This window comes from Capra hircus, chromosome 14 (genome assembly GCF_001704415.2).
Source record: "Capra hircus breed San Clemente chromosome 14, ASM170441v1, whole genome shotgun sequence".
Lineage (NCBI taxonomy): Eukaryota > Metazoa > Chordata > Mammalia > Artiodactyla > Bovidae > Capra > Capra hircus.
This window is the reverse complement of record NC_030821.1, coordinates 61,431,647-61,450,383: the sequence shown is the minus strand read 5'-3', so window position 1 is coordinate 61,450,383 and position 18,737 is coordinate 61,431,647. Positions and strand designations below refer to the sequence as shown.

Genomic DNA, 18,737 nt, shown 5'->3' with positions numbered 1-18,737 from the left:
AATAGAACATGAACTACTCAGTTGGCATACAATGTTAGAAAGCACAGTAAAATAGTACTTGTGTCTTTGAAAAAATACTGCAATTAAAACAAATGCTGAAATAGTGTTACCATAGTGTGTGAACTAGTTACCAATGTATTCTGCTTGTTAAGTTCAACTCATCTAGAATGTGGCATTTCACCCACTTTTATTACACAGAATCTTATTTTAATGAGGTCTTCTAAAGTGATGGAATTTTTAGTTATAGCTTCAAATATTACAGTAAAAGTGGATCAGGTGTTCTACATCCTCACCTCACTAAAGTATGAAATTCATTAATAGTTATTACTATATCCTGGTTATTAGAGCTGACATTGTTATTTAGTCAACCTCCATTCTTATTTGTAATATTTACCCCAACTGAAAACTTACTACATACTCGCACACTATTTTAGGGTGAAATTTTAGGAATTCAGAAGTACTAAAAATTTAGTAGTTCTTTTTAAAACATACGACTATATATACATTTTTGCTGTGATTTTTTTTAAATTTTATGAGAACGTAACATTCGGACTTGAAATATCTATATAAGGGATCCTTTTGTACTTATTTGTGTATGTGGACTATTTCCCACAAATTAAAATGCAGGAAAGGTGATGAAATGACTGAATGGGCGAGATTCATCCTCAGGAACCTCACAGCACCTTTCTCCAGTTGTGATGTCCACAGTAATCCAAATCCCCCATCCCTCCCTCCATCTGTCCTCAGCTTTTCCACCACTGTTCAGTGTCACTTTGTGGCAAGAGATGGTATTTCTAAGTTACCTCAAACTTCTTTCTTATTTTGCACTTTCTTGTTTTCCAAATTCCATGTGATGCTTGCCTTCTCATGTTGATCCACACACTGTGATGGGATTTTCTGTATGCAGTTCTGCACCGCATTTTCCAGCTGGGCAGTTCCTGCTGTCACACACGACTTACTGTCCAATCTGGTGGGCTACAGTCCTGCCAGAGTCATACAGAGTCGGAAAGGACTTAAACACACATGCACCGGCACCAGGGTTCGTGGGAGCTGTAGGCTCCGTCCGTGACCAGATGCCTCTTTCCTGAGAAGGCCCTGTCTCCGCCCTGAACGCTGGCAGCACTCTGACCCCGCCTGTCACCTGTAGGTGTGGACACGCACACCTGTCTTCACAGAGAGGGGCGTGTGCCCCCGCCACTGCTCCACAGTCTCCCCTCAAATTTACATGTGAAAGTGGGAAGCAGAGGACTTAGTCCCATTCAAGAGAGCCCCACACAATAAGGACATTATTTCCCCCTACAATTAATGTAAATAAATATGGTTATATAAGGAAATACTTTGTTCACTCAGTGTCCACAGGTGGTCACCATCTCAACATGGATAGTAAAGCTCGGTATTGTATCTAGTGCCAGCTTAGCTGTTTTGTCTGAAGAGATGTTTGTTTAAGACCATTCCTCAAAGTCATGGTCAATTTCCTTTTCCTCCAGAGGTCAGGACTCTAAGGAAATCATTTACTGCAGTTAACGACCTATCAGCAGGGTGAGGCCAAAGTCAAAGGGAAGTCCTGTGTGTGTGGTGTGTGTGTGTGTGTGGTCTGAGTGTGTGTGTGTGGTCTGTGTGTGTGGTGTGTGTCTGAGTGTGTGTGTGGTGTGTGTCTGTGTGTGTGGTGTGTGTCTGTGTGTGTGTGGTATGTGGAACCCACAGCAGGCTCACCACCAGGACTAAACCCTCCCATCAGCTGTGCACTCTGAGTGGAGCTGACATGTCAGTGCAGGTTCATAACTTGTATCAAATGTCCCACTCAGCTCCAGTGTGTTGACTACGGGGAGGCTGTATTTCTATGGGGCAGGGGGCCCAGGTGAAATCTCTGTACTTTCCCCTCCAGTTGGCTGAGAACCTGAGACTGCCCTACAAAAATAAAGTCTTTAGAAAACAAAATGGTAAAATAACCTCCAGCTATGAGCATTTTTGGCTTCATATACCGCAGCGGTGGTGGGTGGCTAAATGTTTCCTCAGAATCTCCTGTGAATTTAGAATGGCCCCGGCTGGAAGGCAGAATGACAGAGAACACAACAGTATTCTATGCAGTTTCCTGTCTAACAGACGGATGGATTTTACGGACATTTAGGTCACGGTCCGAACAGTTATCTTGTCCTGGTTTAACAGAGTCAGCCTATACATATAAGAGTAGCTCCCTTTCCATTTTCTGTTTTTATCCGACATCTTTTACCAACTTCTGTGCTTTTGCTCATGTACTCACCCAAGGCAGTATGAGAGAAAAACTGTGCCGATGTGTCATCTGATTAAAATGGACAACATTTGATTTGCGTCAAGAAATGTGAATGAATATGAAAACGATAATTGGATTTATTGGCGCTGATTTCCGATTGTGCAGGAAGATGACATTCTTTCTTATTCATGATGTGGAACCTATATTTTCTACCTGACAGTATCAGGCCAATTATCTCAATCCTGTTCTCTGAAAAGATGACTATTTCTGCATTAATTTTTTTTAGCATATGTGTTGCTGAATCAAGCATGTGTTTCTGCATTAATTAACAAATGTGTATGTGTTGAGGACTTGAAGTTGTGGTTATCCAGAAAGACACCCATAACTGACCTTTTATTGAAAACAAACTCAAAGTTCCCTTGCTAGGGTAAGGTTTTATAATTTTTGAAAAGTTTTTATTTATCTCGATGGCATTTGAACAAAATTTCAAGACTCAAGTTTACCAATATAAAGCTTCAAAAGAAAAGCTTTTGCCCATTAGCTATTTCTGGGGCAACTATGTTTAACTTATTCTACTTCGCTCTCTTAATTATACTTGAGATTCTCACAGTGTTGTTTTTTATCTAACATTGGATATTATGTATTGCACACTTGCTGTAGAATGTGTACATTTAGTGGCTGCTTTCCACTGCCTCACACACTCCAGGGCACTTGTATAATAATGATTATATAAACATTAAATGCCACTGTGAAACAAGCCAAGTTCATAAATTCTTACTAAGCTAAAAACTAAAAAAAAAAAAAAGGGAACTTTGCATGGGATTATCTTGAATCCATGGAAAGTAGAAGAGAACTGATATCCTCACAGTATTATGTCCGGGGGTGTCCATGATACACCATCTTCCTCCACTTCAGCTAATCTTGTATTTATTTGTTGATATTAAATCAAAGCCAGTTGATCACTATACATTACTTTGTATCTGTGATATTCCACACTAAACTCACTTAATAACTCACCATGCAGTGATGGTGAGTTATAGGCTCTTCAAGGATTTTCTATATTCAAAAACCATGTTACCTCTGAATAATGTGTTTCATTTCTTCTATTCAATTTTAATGATTTTTATTAGCTCTGTTCTTGCCTTATTACAGTAAAACCTGAAGAAAGATTAAGGAGAAATTAAATTGGTGGCCATTTTTGTCACATTTCTGATCTCAAAGAAAAATGTCTCAGTAATTCACCATTAGCTGTGATGTTTCTTACACATTTTTTGTGTATCTCTTTATAATATGAAGGATACTTCTTTGTGCACTTAATTTTCTATGAGCTTTTATCAAATGAATCGAATGAATGTAATCAAAGGCTTCTTTGTATCTATTAAAATGATATAATTTTTTCATTTTAAAAATTTCCTACTTTTAACATGATGCTATATATTATTTGTGTGTGTCGTGTATATGTGTGTGTGTGTGTGTCTGTGTGTGTGTGTATCTTTTCTAATGCTCAGACTGGGTTAATGTTATTGTTCTGTCCTCAAGTCAGGGTTAGGGCCAATCCAGCAAAGTTATTTATGCTATTTTGCTTTTTATTTCTATAATTTCATTTGATTTGGGGGGCTTCCCTGGTTGGCTGAGCGGTAAACAATCCCGCTGCAATGCAGGAGATGCAGTCTGGATCTCTGGGTTAGGAGATCCCCTGGAGGAGGAAATGGGAACCTACTCCAGTATTCTTGCCAGGGAAATCCCGTGGACAGAGGAGCCTGGTGGGCTACAGACTATGGGCTCTCAAAGAGTTGGACACGACTGAAGCGAATTAACATGCGCATAGCACATGGGGACCAGAAGTCGTTCTAAACCATTTTCATAGTCAGTTCTTCAATGATTTTACGATGATCATTTTTCTATAAGTTTAATAACAAATTATGTCCCCGTGGTTATTAACTGCTTCCTCACTATTTATTCTTAATTCTCCTCTTAGTCTATATGAGTTTTTAAAATTATAGATATACTCATATCTTTTCTAGATATGTTTGCTATAAATAATCCTCAGCTTTCTGAACTTCTTTTAATATTGCTAACATTTGTCTTGTTATAATATTTTGGTAAATGACCATTACTTAACTGGTAGAAATAGACCTAGTAATTCTATAATTTGGAAAGTGTGGAGAGTTGTCCTATATTTCCAGGGAAAGAGAAGAAAATATGCAATGATATAATGGAAAAGCAATACCTATTTATTTTTTTCAAACATGTATGAGTGCACTGGAACAATTTAATTAGAATTAACACTCTGGTCAACATCTGCAGGGTAATTTTCTCCTAGATCTCCAAATAGAGTATCGAGGGATGGTCAATGAATATTCAGTAAATTCACAAATATAGATCTTTCTGTAGACCTAAGATAGACCATAAACTCAAGAGAGTCTTGATGAATGTAAATGAAGGATAATGACATCGTATGTGAATAGGGACACAGAATGGTGCGGGGAGGGAGTCTGTGAAGGCTGAGTGCCTGCAGCTTAGCTCATTCATCCTGTGCACCTTCCACTGAATGTTTCCAGCCACATCACAAGCTATGAGAGCTGGAAAAGACCACCCATTACTTTAAGGTGCTGCAATCACAGAAATGTTTGCCGACACACTGATAGTGGTATCATTTTTATTATGTTTTCTATTAGGTTCAAGTTCTTCGGAATGCTGGAGAAGAGGTGACCCTGACAGTCTCATTCTTGAAACGAGCACCCGCTTTCCTCAAACTGTCACTGAACGAAGACTGTGCATGTAAGCATTTGTGAAGGATAGGTAAAATGCTCACGTCATGCTTGCTTTCTGAACCATTATTTCCTGACAGTAATTAGTAGCTTCTTTTCAAAGTTGGGATTTCTACCTGAATACAAACATTTTGTCTTAATATCACAAAGCGTTCAATTAACCTTTCTCCAAAGGGAACAGCTGTTGTTTTTGTTTCAAAATGTATTCACATTTAGCTATTTTCCAACTATAATTGGGGAAGCATTATTTATTTTAAAATGTGTCATATTAAATATATACATTTTGTATCTCTATTGAACTTCATTCATAATGTTTGATGAATATATATTCTCTAAGTAGAAAGCAATATACTCTTATTCAACTACTGAATTTACTAAATAAGCATTTACACTTAATCTGTCTTGATGAAAATATGGAGATTGAAGGAAGCCCTGGTCTATGTGAAAATGTAATAATTTTCATAAGAGCTACTTAAATTTTTCTGTATCTATTTGCACCTTATGAAATGAAATGCATACCTCTTACAGGTTTTGCTAAAATCAAAGAAGAGTATATTTTTAATGAAGGTTACATGAAATGAAATGCAAAGATCCTCAATTCTCAGTTGGATCAGTTTTGATAAACACACGTTTGCTCAGTCCGCATGCATATAGATCATAAAATGGTTCTGCTGTGCATCTTCCTATAAATAACATTCCCACGAAAAAACACTGACTTGATTTCTTGCCATCAAGTATTATTTTTTCTTCTTCTAGAATTTTATGTAATGTAATCAAGCTGTTTTTATTTTTTTACATCTGGCTTCTTTCATAATGAACCATCTCATGTTACATATTTTCAGAACTCTTTTTTACATTGCTGTGTAGTGTTCCACTTGTGACTGTAGTAAAGTTGGGTAATACATTTTCCGGCTGATAGGCAAATGAACTGTTTCCAGTGTTTTGCTATTGTAAAGAAAGCTGCTATAAAGAATCCTGTACAAGGATGGAGAGTCTTACTATTTTATGTCACTACTATAACTAGTACTATAAGTACCTAGAAGTGGAATTGCTGAGTAACAAGACAGATGTGCAATTCACTTGCTAACAAACTGCCAAATCTGTTTCTAAGATGGGCATATATTTACAGATCTCTCAGTGTCCACTCCAGTGTGGGTGAGAGTTTTGGTTGCTCTGCATTAATGCAATATGTGATGGTCACAATTTCTTCAGCTGTTCTCTTGAGTGTCTGGTGGTATCAGATTGAAGTTTCAATTTGCATTTCTCTGAAGACTAATGATGATTTGCTTCTTGTCATGTGCTATTTCCATGTCTTATTATGTGATGTATCTGCTCAAGTCTTTCCCCCCTATTTCTATTGGTATGCCTTTATATTATCACATTGCAGGAGAGTATAAGACTGCTTATAAGCCTCTTGTTAGTTATGTGTGTTACAAACATTTCACTCATTTTGTGCATGACTGTATTTTTTACCCAAGGTGTCTCAAGTTTGTACAACTCTTTGTGAGAGTTTAATTTTATTTTTATCAGATCTAATTTATCATTTGTTGTTGTTTTCATTGTATATGCTTTTGGTGTTCTGTATCTTCTCTAAAAAATATTTGCCTATCCCATAGTAGCAAGGATCTCTCCCTACATTTTTGCAAGCAGCTTTACAGCTTGATTTTTTAAAATAGATTTATTTATTTATTTGTCTGGGCCTTCACATGGGATCTTTGATATTTCTTGAGGCATCTGGGACCTAGTTTCCTCCATGCAGGGTCCAACCTGGGCCCCATATATTGGGAGCATGGAGTCTTAGCCACTGGATCACCAAGGGAGCCCCTATAACATTGATTTCCATGTTTAAGTTTATAATCTATCTTATTGTAACAACATTTTGGTTCTGAAGTAGGAATCAAGAATGAAGGAATCACCATCTGATTTCCATTAATTTACGCTTGCTGTATTCTTTCAACAAAACCACAGTGTTGATCATTCCAGCTTTATACTACTTCAAAAAGTCATCCAGGCTAGGTTCTTCAACTTTGCAATATTTCAAGGTTGTTCAGCTATTCTATTTTTTTTTTTCCAACTCCATCCTCAAACAGTTTATCTTCCAATAAAGCATGTTATCGTTTGTACAGAAGACTGATAACCCAAGAGTCGTGAATAATGGAAAAATGACAAAACTTGCTATACATAATCAGTTGGCAAAGGAAGGAGAAATAACAGCTGCTTGACTGTTGAACATATATATATATATATTTTATAGTTTTTTATTTTTTAAATTTTAAAATCTTTAATTCTTACATGCAGTCCCAAACATGAACCCCCCTCCCACCTCCCTCCCCACAACATCTCTCTGGGTCATCCCCATGCACCAGCCCCAAGCATGCTGCACCCTACATCAGACATGGACTGGCGATTCAATTCTTACATGATAGTATACATGTTAGAATGCCATTCTCCCAAATCATCCCACCCTCTCCCTCTCCCTCTGAGTCCAAAAGTCCACTCTACACATCTGTGTCTTTTTTCCTGTCTTGCATACAGGGTCGTCATTGCCATCTTCCTAAATTCCATATATATGTGTTAGTATACTGTATTGGTGTTTTTCTTTCTGGCTTACTTCACCCTGTATAATCGGCTCCAGTTTCATCCATCTCATCAGAACTGATTCAATGAATTCTTTTTAACGGCTGAGTAATACTCCATTGTGTATATGTACCACTGCTTTCTTATCCATTCATCTGCTGATGGACATCTAGGTTGTTTCCATGTCCTGGCTATTATAAACAGTGCTGCGATGAACATTGGGGTACATGTGTCTCTTTCAATTCTGGTTTCCTCGGTGTGTATGCCCAGCAGTGGGATTGCTGGGTCATAAGGTAGTTCTATTTGCAATTTTTTAAGGAATCTCCACACTGTTCTCCATAGTGGCTGTACTAGTTTGCATTCCCACCAACAGTGTAGGAGGGTTCCCTTTTCTCCACACCCTCTCCAGCATTTATTGCTTGCTAGATTTTTGGATCGCAGCCATTCTGACTGGTGTGAAGTGGTACCTCATTGTGGTTTTGATTTGCATTTCTCTAATAATGAGTGATGTTGAGCATCTTTTCATGTGTTTGTTAGCCATCCGTATGTCTTCTTTGGAGAAATGTCTATTTAGTTCTTTGGCCCATTTTTTGATTGGGTCGTTTATTTTTCTGGAATTGAGCTGCATAAGTTGCTTGTATATTTTTGAGATTAGTTGTTTGTCAGTTGCTTTGTTTGCTATTATTTTCTCCCATTCAGAAGGCTGTCTTTTCACCTTGCTTATATTTTCCTTTGTTGTGCAGAAGCTTTTAATTTTAATTAGATCCCATTTGTTTATTTTTGCTTTTATTTCCAGAATTCTGGGAGGTGGATCATAGAGGATCCTGCTGTGATTTATGTCTGAGAGTGTTTTGCCTATGTTCTCTTCTAGGAGTTTTATAGTTTCTGGTCTTACATTTAGATCTTTAATCCATTTTGAGTTTATTTGTGTGTGTGGTGTTAGAAAGTGATCTAGTTTCATTCTTTTACAAGTGGTTGACCAGTTTTCCCAGCACCACTTGTTAAAGAGATTGTCTTTACTCCATTGTATATTCTTGCCTCCTTTGTCAAAGATAAGGTGTCCATATGTGTGTGGATTTATCTCTGGGCTTTCTATTTTGTTCCATTGATCTATATGTCTGTCTTTGTGCCAGTACCATACTGTCTTGATGACTGTGGCTTTGTAGTAGAGCCTAAAGTCAGGCAAGTTGATTCCTCCAGTTCCATTCTTCTTTCTCAAGATTGCTTTGGCTATTCGAGGTTTTTTGTATTTCCATACAAATCTTGAAATTATTTGTTCTAGTTCTGTGAAAAATATGGCTGGTAGCTTGATAGGGATTGCATTGAATTTGTAAATTGCTTTGGGTAGTGTCCTCATTTTCACTATATTGATTCTTCCGATCCATGAACATGGTATATGGCTGTGTACATTTTATAAATAGCATATCAATTTCCATATAAAAAGCTATTATGATTTTGAATGTGACTAGATTGAATTGATAAACAGTATACTTAACTCCTTAACAACTTTAAATCTTTCCTTCCACAAACATATATTTCCATCTCTTTATATTTTATTTTTTCTGTCAATATTTTAGTGTTTCCAATGAGAAAGTATATCATATCTTTCATTAAAGTCTTTTATGTTTTTCTATTTTAGTGTAAATAATATTTTAAAGATTTAATTTGCCAATTATCTGTTGCTAACATACAGAAACAATAAAGCAAGCATTTTTATATACTGACATTTTGCAACATAGCTTAATTTCCATACCAATTCTAATAAGATTTTTTGTGCTTTGTAAAAATTTTTCTACATATGAAGCTATGTCAGCTGCAAATAGTGAGTTTTGCTTATCTCTTTCCAAGCTATATTTCTTTAATTCCTTGTTTTTTCTTGATTTTGCACATAGTAATGGGGTGGTCCTCTAGTAATGTGTTGAATGAAGTCCCAAGTGCTGATGTCCTTCCCCTGCGCAAGATACTGGTAGACACCATCCAGCTTTTCACTGTTAAGTGTGCCGTCAGCTGTGGGTGCTCATAGTTGCCCTTTTTATTATTAATTTAGTTACTTAATTTATTTTTAATTGGAGGAAAATTTTTTTACAGTGTTTTGTTGGTTTCTGCCATACCATTATACAGATCAGCCATAATTATTCATAATTCCCCTCCCTCTTGAGCCTCCATCCCCTCCCCCCCCGCCATCCCACCCCTACAGGTCGTCACAGAGCACCAGGCTGGGCTCCCTGTGTTATTGAGCAGCTTCCCACTAGCTATCTACTTTACCCACGGTAGTGTGTGTATGTTGGTGCCACTTTCTCCGTCCATCCCACTCTTTCCTTTCCCCACTGTGTCCGCAAGTCTCTTCTCTGTGTCTGTCCCCCGTACCACTTTTCTAGATTTCACATATATGCATTAATATACAATATTTGTCTTTCTTTCTCTGACTTACTTCGCTCTGTATAACACAGGTGCCTTTTATTGGGCTAGAATAGAAAGTGAAAGTTGCTCAGTCATGTCCAGCTATTTGTGACCCCATGGACTATACAGTCCATAGACTTCTCCAGGCCAGAATACTGGAGTGAGTAGCTATTCCTGTCTTCAGGGGATCTTCCCAACCAAGGGATCGAACCCAAGTCTCCCACTTTGCAGGTGGATTCTTTACCAGCTGAGCCATGAGGGAAGCCCCAGTTAAAATACAGACACCCTTCTAATCCTGGTTCCTGAAGATATTTCATTTTCTTTCTTTGTTTTAGTAGAAGTTAATGTTGAATTGTGTCAAATATTTTTTTTTTCATCCATTGAGATACTACATTCAAAACTTTTTTTTCTGTTGATATGGTAACTTTTTTAAAGTTCATTTTGAATGCCAAATAAAGTTTTTTTTTAAAGTTCATTTTGAATGCCAAATAAAGCTTGCATTCTAGGATAAACACCATGATCATGCTGTATCTTTATAGATATATTACAGGTTTTAATTTGTAAAGTATTGTTATTATTTTTTAATCTATGTTCATTAAAGATTTCCAGATGTATTTTTCCTGTGATATTTTAGTGGGACTTTGGTACCCAGGTTATTATATCTTTGAAGCAATCACTAAATTGTAAAATCTTAGAAAATCACAAATCTTTATTTTTTATTACTCATCTTTAAAAATAGATATTTGTAGTTTTCTCATCAGGATCTAATATGACCTATTTTAGTTGTAAATTGATTGTGTGTCAATGAAGGTGCTCCCAGTGACAGTGTACACAGCAAGAGTGCTTGTGGAGACAGAGCACTAACAAACTTTGCGTTATGGAAAATTATGGTAAATACACAGGAGATTTGCTAGTAGATTAGTGCACAAAATTAAGTAGGACTTTGTAGCCAAATAAAATCTTGCACATTTTAAGTATGGTTCACAAGAATAGGCCTCTTTGGGTAATAAAATGAAATAGTATTTTTATATGGTTGAATGCTTCCCTTAATAAAACCTTAATGCTTCCGAAATCAAAGATAAATATTTGCAGGTCTCTTTTAGGATCCACTTTAGGTTTTAATTTTTATTTTTGCTTACTTCCAAAACTCTGGCTTTAACATAAATAAAACAGAGATAATTCTATTCCCTGGCTTGCATGATACCTGAAGTGACCTGACGTTCATGGGACAGATGTCCCTGCAGAGCAGGCGGGCTTCTAACCAGCAATGCTCTGACTCTTCCCGCAGGTGCACCGAGCGACCAGAGCAGCGGCACCTCCTCCCCGCTCTGTGACAGTGGCCTGCACCTCAACTACCATCCCAACAACACAGTAAGATGCCCAGGGCATGGTCCCCACTAATGAGGAGGGAACCTAGACAAAGCCCAGGGTACACGGAGTTAGAATTTGCTCAAACTGCTCTGGGACCTGGCTTCTCTGACAGACTTCAAATCCTTGGCTGCTTTATTTTTTCAGAATTATGCTAATCCAGGGAGGAGGTAAATAAGTAGGTCTGTTATTTTTTTAATGTCATTTTTCTCCTCTCAGGTCTTCACTAAGCCCTTTGTAAGCTGTAGAGACTTAACTTTGAGAGGTCACATAGAAGATCGTAAATCATTTTATAACATGGCATCTTATATGTAATTTGACATAATTTGTTATTATTTTTCATTTGAAATTATTTCACAAAAAGTAGCTATATAATTTGTGATATATTACGATTTCTTAGCCACCTTCACGCACACCAGGGAATTAATGCAAAATGATAAAGATGAAAATCTAATCTACACATTGTATAAAATGTGAGGGATGTTAATAATTGATAAAATCAGCATATTGGTTTATACACATTAATAAAGTGCTGATTTTTATTTTCCACCTGTACTTTGGAGTTCTTTTTCTTTTAGAAATATTTTGAACTTCCTTGTATTTCACCCTTTGAAACATGCACACATTCTAAAGAAAAACGAATCCTTCCGGTTGAATGTAAGATGATCAGCTACCCCTGTGCTCACAAACGTGAAGAGACGCAGAGCTCACTTATGAAGAATTTTATTTTTCTGTTCCAAGTATTAGGATGTATAAGACATAGAGCTTCCTCTGACCTGTATGATTCACTCTCCATTGGAAATTCTTGACTTCACTGTGGCATTTCACTTCAAAGTCCTCCTTCTGAGCATCTTCATGCCTCTGGCCTCAATGCACTGAACCACAGAGCGTCAGTCTCAGCCAAGTCCAGCCGGCTCCCAGTCATTTTCCTTTGCCTTTTTTGTTTTGAAAGAGGAACCATTGGCACCACCAGGGTTGTCTCTGCAAGAGTAAATCAACCACATCTGGTACTTCACTGCCCTCTCTCACTTCTGTCACCAGAGAAGTAACAGTCACACGGTGGATAATATCTAAAATGTGGTCTTCAGAAGGCGGCAAGGTCTGAGTGACTCAAACAAGGAGTGCATGTGTATGAAGTGAATACAGGCATCGGTCCGTGCGCCTGTCAGCTCCATCTCGCCGCTGCAGCCCAGCCTCCGCCTCCTGCGTGCTCTCATCCATCCCTGTGGTCAACATGCTCGTGACGCCTCTGCTATCTTTCGGATCCTTTCACGGGTGGTTCCTTGACCCCCACACTTGTGAGTCGACCGTCTCCCCTCTGAAAGGAGCCTCTGCCTAGAATCAGGGCTCAGCGCCCCGACCCCACTGTGGCTGCAGCCAAGGACGCAGAGATGGGGCATGGAGCAGCCCTCCAGCCTTGGCAGGCAGGCGATACGGTGTCCACCCCGCCCGTCAGGAGCCCACATCCTGCCAGGTTCCCTCCTCATCCTCTTTCTCCGGAGACCTCCCCCATCTGTCCCTCACACCAGAGCCTCCTTCTCTCTCTCCTGAGAGGGGGAAAAAGCTGTTCTTCTGCAGAGCTGAACACGCTGAGTGACATGTTATTCTAGTCCCTGCCCCATACCCGTGGACCCCTCTGTAAAAAGGAGATGGAGAGAGGAAGGTCAGTGGGTGGGAGCCATTCAGGCTGCTTTATTCTCTTCCCATTACGTACACAGCAGTGTCTGTGGACTTGAGTTCACCACTTGTGCCTCAGTGTGGTGCTTGAGTCAATGCCTTGCTTACAGAGATCTGACTGCAGTAAGGAAACCACTCAGCAGTTCCACAGCACAACTGTTCCAAATAAATCCAACTGTCAAATCTTTAAAAACTCCATCATCATAAACTTTTCTTTCTGAGTTATGTCTTTCCATTTCAAGAGGCATGTTTGATTTCCATTTTTAGCATTGGATTGAACATTGTTTGACTTTGCTAAGGATCTTTAGGGCTTATTTAACTTATATGCAGGGTACATCATGAGAAACGCTGGACTGGAAGAAGCACAAGCTGGAATCAAGATTGCCAGGATAAATATCAATAACCTCAGATATGCAGATGACACCACCCTTATGGCAGAAAGTGAAAAGGAGCTAAAAAGCCTCTTGATGAAAGTGGAAGAGGAGAGCGAAAAGGTTGGCTTAAAGCTCAACATTCAGAAAACGAAGACCATGGCATCCAGTCCCATCACTTCATGGGAAATAGATGGGGAAACAGTAGAAACAGTGTTAGACTTTATTTTGGGGGGCTCCAAAATCACTGCAGATGGTGACTGCAGCCATGAAATTAAAAGACGCTTACTCCTTGGAAGAAAAGTTATGACCAACCTAGATAGTATATTCAAAAGCAGAGACAGTACTTTGCCAACTAAGGTCCGTCTAGTCAAGGCTATGGTTTTTCCAGTAGTCATGTATGGATGTGAGAGTTGGACTGTGAAGAAGGCTGAGCACCAAAGAATTGATGCTTTTGAACTGTGGTGTTGGAGAAGACTCTTGAGAGTCCCTTGGACTGCAAGGTGATCCAACCAGTCCTTTCTGAAGGAGATCAACCTTGGGATTTCTTTGGAAGAAATGATGCTAAAGCTGAAGCTCCAGTACTTCGGCCACCTCATGCAAACAGTTGACTCATTGGAAAAGACTCTGATGCTGGGAGGGATTGGGGGCAGGAGAAGGGGACGACCGAGGATGAGATGGCTGGATGGCATCACGGACTCGATGGATATGAGTTTGAGTGAACTCCGGGAGATGGTGATGGCCAGGGAGGCCTGGTGTGCTGTGATTCATGGGGTCACAAAGAGTCAGACATGACTGAGTGACTGAACTGAACTGAACTGAGGTGGCACTAATAGTAGCAAAGCTGTCTGTCAAGCAGGAGAGGTAAGAGATGAGGGCTCGATTCCTGGATTGGGAAGATTCCCTGGAGGAGAGCATAGCAATCCACTCCAATAGTCTTGTCTGGAGAATCCTATGGACAGGGAAGCCTGGTGGGCTACAGTCCATAGGGTTGCAAACAGTCAGATACGACTGAAATGACTTATCACACACATGCATGCAAGGATCTTTAAAAGTGTTAATAGCACTTGCAATGTTTTAGACGAAAAGAATCAAGACACATATAAATTAAAGTACAATAAAAGCAAAGACAATAATTGCATTGCATCTCAATCAAATGGATATTTGCTGAGAACCTACCATGTGGGAATCTGTTTAGGTGCCATGGGAAACAGTTAATTATGGTTCCTGACCCAATAAAGTTTAAACCCCAAATCTATATGCAAATGCGTGAAATAAACTGTAACATTAGCAGAAAAAGAACAGTGGACATTAGCATCCTAATATCAAAGAAAAGTCTGCTAGAGACTTTGAACATCTGACTTAATTTAAATCAACCAGAATTGGAAGACTTCATACCAAACTTGAGGCCGCTCAGGAATTAGTGGGTCATGCAGACTTGGTGGCCGGTTTGGGGGGTAGAGGATGGTCTACTCAGAGATTCATAAGATTAGGGGCTTGTGTCCTTCTGACTTGTCACTGATAATGAGGTACCTGGGAACCTGGACAGCAGGGTGCCTTGTGGCATGTGTTCCTGGAACGTGCATTGTGGAGTCAGGTCCCTAGGAGGAGCATCAGTCCTTGCTGTGTCTAGTCCTCACTTCTGTCCCAGCCCAGGGATGCTGTGTTCAGTTCCTGCGCCATATTGATTTTCTGAAGCGAATTTTGAGTAAGCAGATGCTGTTTGAGTTTCCTGAAACATTGCTTATGTATTTAAGACAACATTTGAAACATATGAGAAAATAACATCGGATGATATGTTAACATCACTCCACTGCCTTACATAACAGTATAGCCTAGTCCTCCCAAGGACTTGAGGTCACTAATTTTAGGACACACGAGATTCTCCCAGTTTGCTCATCAAGATGAAGAGAGAGTTTGCCTTGTGCTTACCAGGAGGCTTAAACTCAGGCGACTAGCTCACCAGATTCTGAGAAACATTCTCATTATTCACCTTTAATCAGTGCTTTCTATGCCAAGTCCTTAACAAAATTTGGATCTGAATTTTGCCCTATATGGGCTTCCCTGGCGGGTCAGATGGTAAAGAACCCGCCTGTCAATGTAGGAGATGGGGGTTCGATCCCTGGGTTAGGATGATCCGTTGGAGAAGAGAATGGCAACACACTCCAGTGTTCTTGCCTGGAAAATCATATGAATAGAGGAGCCTGGTAGACATGGGGTCACAAAGAGTCGGACATGACTGAATAACTGACACAGCACACTTTTGCTCTGTATGCATTTCTGCTTTGGCCTGATCATTGTCCTTGGGATCTTGAATGGGAATATACCTTGAAATGTGTTACATTTTGTAAAAAGAGTTTATTTTTTAATTAATTAATTTTAATTGTAGGCTAATTACTTTACAATATTGTGGTGGTTTTTGCCATATGTTGACATGAATCAGCCACGGGTGTGTGTGTGTCCCCAATCCCGAAGCCCCCTCCCACCTCCCTCCCCATGCCCGCCCTCTGGGTTGTCCCAGTGCACTGGTTTTGAGTGTCCTGTTTCATACATCAAACTTGGACTGGTCATCTCTTTTAAATATGATAATATACAGGTTTCAATGCTATTCTCTCAAATCATCCCACCCTTGCCTTCTCTCACAGAGTCCAAAAGTCTGTTCTTTATATCTGTGTCTCTTGCTATCTCACACACAGGGTTGTCATTACCCTCTTTCTAAATTCCATATATATGCATTAATATTCTGTATTGCTGTTTTCCTTTCTGACTTCACTCTGTATAATAGGCTCCAGTTTCACCCACCACGTTAGTACTGATTCAAATGTGTTCTTTTTAATAGCTGAGTAATATTCCATTGTGTATATGTACCAAAGCTTTCTTATCCACTCATCTGTGGATGGACATCTAGGTTGCTTCCATGTCCTAGCTATTGTAAACAGTGCTGTAATAAACACTGAGGTACATGTGTCTCTTTCAATTCTGGTTTGCTCAATGTGTATGGCCAGCAGTGGGATTTCTGGGTCATATGGCTGTTCTATTTCCAGTTTCTTTAAGGAATCTCCACATTGTTCTCCTTACTGACTGTACTAGTTTGCATTCCCACCAACAGTATAAGAGGGTTCCCTTTTCTCTACACCCTCTCCAGCAATTATTGTTTGTAGACTTTTTGATAGCAGCCATTCTGACCAGCGTGAGATGGTACCTCATTGTGGTTTTGATTTGTGTTTCTCTGAAAATGAGTGATGTTGAGCATCTTTTCATGTGTTTGTTAGCCATCTGTATGTCTTCTTTGGAGAAATGTCTGTTTAGTTCTTTGGTCCATTTTTGATTGGGTCGTTTATTTTTCTGGTATTGAGCTGCGTAAGTTCCTTGCATATTTTTAAGATTAATTCTTTGTCAGTTGCTTTGTTTGCTATTATTTTGTCCTGTTCTGAAGGGTGTCTTTTCACCTTGATTATAGTTTCCTTCATTATGCAAAAGCTTTAAAGTTTAATTAGATCTTTTTGCTTTTATATCCATTACTCTGAGAGGTGGGTCATAGAGGATCTTGCTGTAACTTACGTCAAAGAATGTTTTGCCTATGTTCTCCTCAGGAGTTTTATAGTTTCTGGTCCTACCTTTAGATCTTTAATCCATTTTGAGTTTATTTTTATGTGTAGTGTTAGAAAGTGTTCTAGTTTCATTCTTTTACAGGTAGCTGACCAGTTTTCCCAGCACTATTTGTTAAAGAGATTGTCTTTTCTCCATTGTATATTTTTGCCTCCTTTGTCAAAGATAAGATGTCCATAGGTGTGTGGATTTATCTCTGGGCTTTCTATTTTGTTCCATTGATCTATATTTCTGTTTTTGTGCCAGTACCATACTGTCTTGATGACTGTAGCTTTGTAGTATAGTCTGAAGTCAGGCAAGAGTTTATTTTAAAGCAAAGACTGTTAATGCTACTTTTCCCATTTGTGCTATTACTATTATAGGAAACAACATTCTTGACATTGAAGAATAAATGTTTTGAAAGTTAGTTATGGGCCTTAAAACCATAAAAATCTTTGTGTTGTTAGATCATTTGTATGCAATTAAAAATAATTCTGGCAGTTGTTACAGAAAAAGACTAGAAAGTAAATTTATATTCTAATAATATCATAATCATATATCATAATTTAAGCAATAAGTGTAAATAATTTTCAAAAGACACCAGATATTTCACTGTAAATAACAAATCTATAAAATGAAATGCACTAACCTTGATTATTTCAATAGCAGAAGTGGGATTTATAACATATTTTTTATGAGAAAGAAATGTACAAGGAAGTAACATTTTTCAACTTTTATACTTAAAGACTCCAGGTTGAGGTGCTATATCAGGAAGGGTCAAAGGTCATGTGTATTTTCATACCTGCCAGCACACGAAGTCTATAAAATGTGATTGGTAAAGCTTATCATCCTCTCCTATGGTGATTTCATTCTCTATATTCCATTTCTTAAGTCTTTTATGTTCTTTTACTTTTTCTGTCCATTTGTTCAAGGAACAATGGAGTGAGAAGAGTTCTTTGTGCTTTTCATGAACAACGAGTGTCCATCTGTAAATAATTTGCCTGAAATAACTTTGCAGAATTGTGAAATAATCAAGACAAAAATCTGAGTCATTCTTTCCATCATTTCAGCTCTGATTATGAATGATATATCTTGGGCTCTGGGCCACATGTTGGCTGTGGAGTCAGAGAGATATAGGTCTGGGTGGATCCTGACACTGCTGCTGACCAGCTGGGGGCCTCTGGTCAATGCCTGACTGCACATCCTCCCAGGTGGGGCCTCAAGCAAAAGCCCACAAGTGGGTTTCTGCTGCTCGCTTCTCTGGGCTGCTTGTTCGGGTCCAGCCTGACCAAGGAAGCCACATCTGTTTTCCCCAGGATGTCACATAGGATGGTGGTTTCAAGTACCCCTGTGCAGAAAAGACTTAGGAGGAGTTGTGGGTTTTCTTGGTGACAGCCATGACTTTGGAGACAGATGCATGGGTGCACAGACTTGGTGAGTGACTCTCCCAGGACTCATCAGTTGGGGAAGCATGATTCTGAACCCAGGTGGTTTCATTCTAATGGGAGTCTCAGCCCTCTCCCCATGGTGCCTCACCTGGACCACGTGCTGACTGTCTGTGACATTTGACAGGAGGAGAAAGGGGATGGTTGATGTGAACCCTGGGTCTCTGCATCTCAGTCACCATGGAAGCCCTGAACGTGACCATCCTGCACAAAGGCTGAGTGCTTGAGAGACTGGACACCAAGGGGCCTCTTGACCGTCTAAGCCAGACCTCCCTTCCAGGTGCTCCAAACTGCTCCAAGGATTTCATGG

General features: G+C 39.2%; 1 protein-coding gene across 1 annotated transcript in view; it reads left to right on the top strand.

The window, feature by feature from the left end:
- Nucleotides 1-18,737, top strand: part of SNTG1 (syntrophin gamma 1) — a 252,627-nt gene that overhangs the window by 150,182 nt on the left and 83,708 nt on the right. Inside the window, exons 8-9 of the mRNA XM_018058524.1 lie at nt 4,909-5,011; nt 11,267-11,349. Of these exons, the coding sequence (XP_017914013.1) occupies nt 4,909-5,011; nt 11,267-11,349 (186 nt within the window). The remainder of the gene's footprint in view (nt 1-4,908; nt 5,012-11,266; nt 11,350-18,737) is intronic.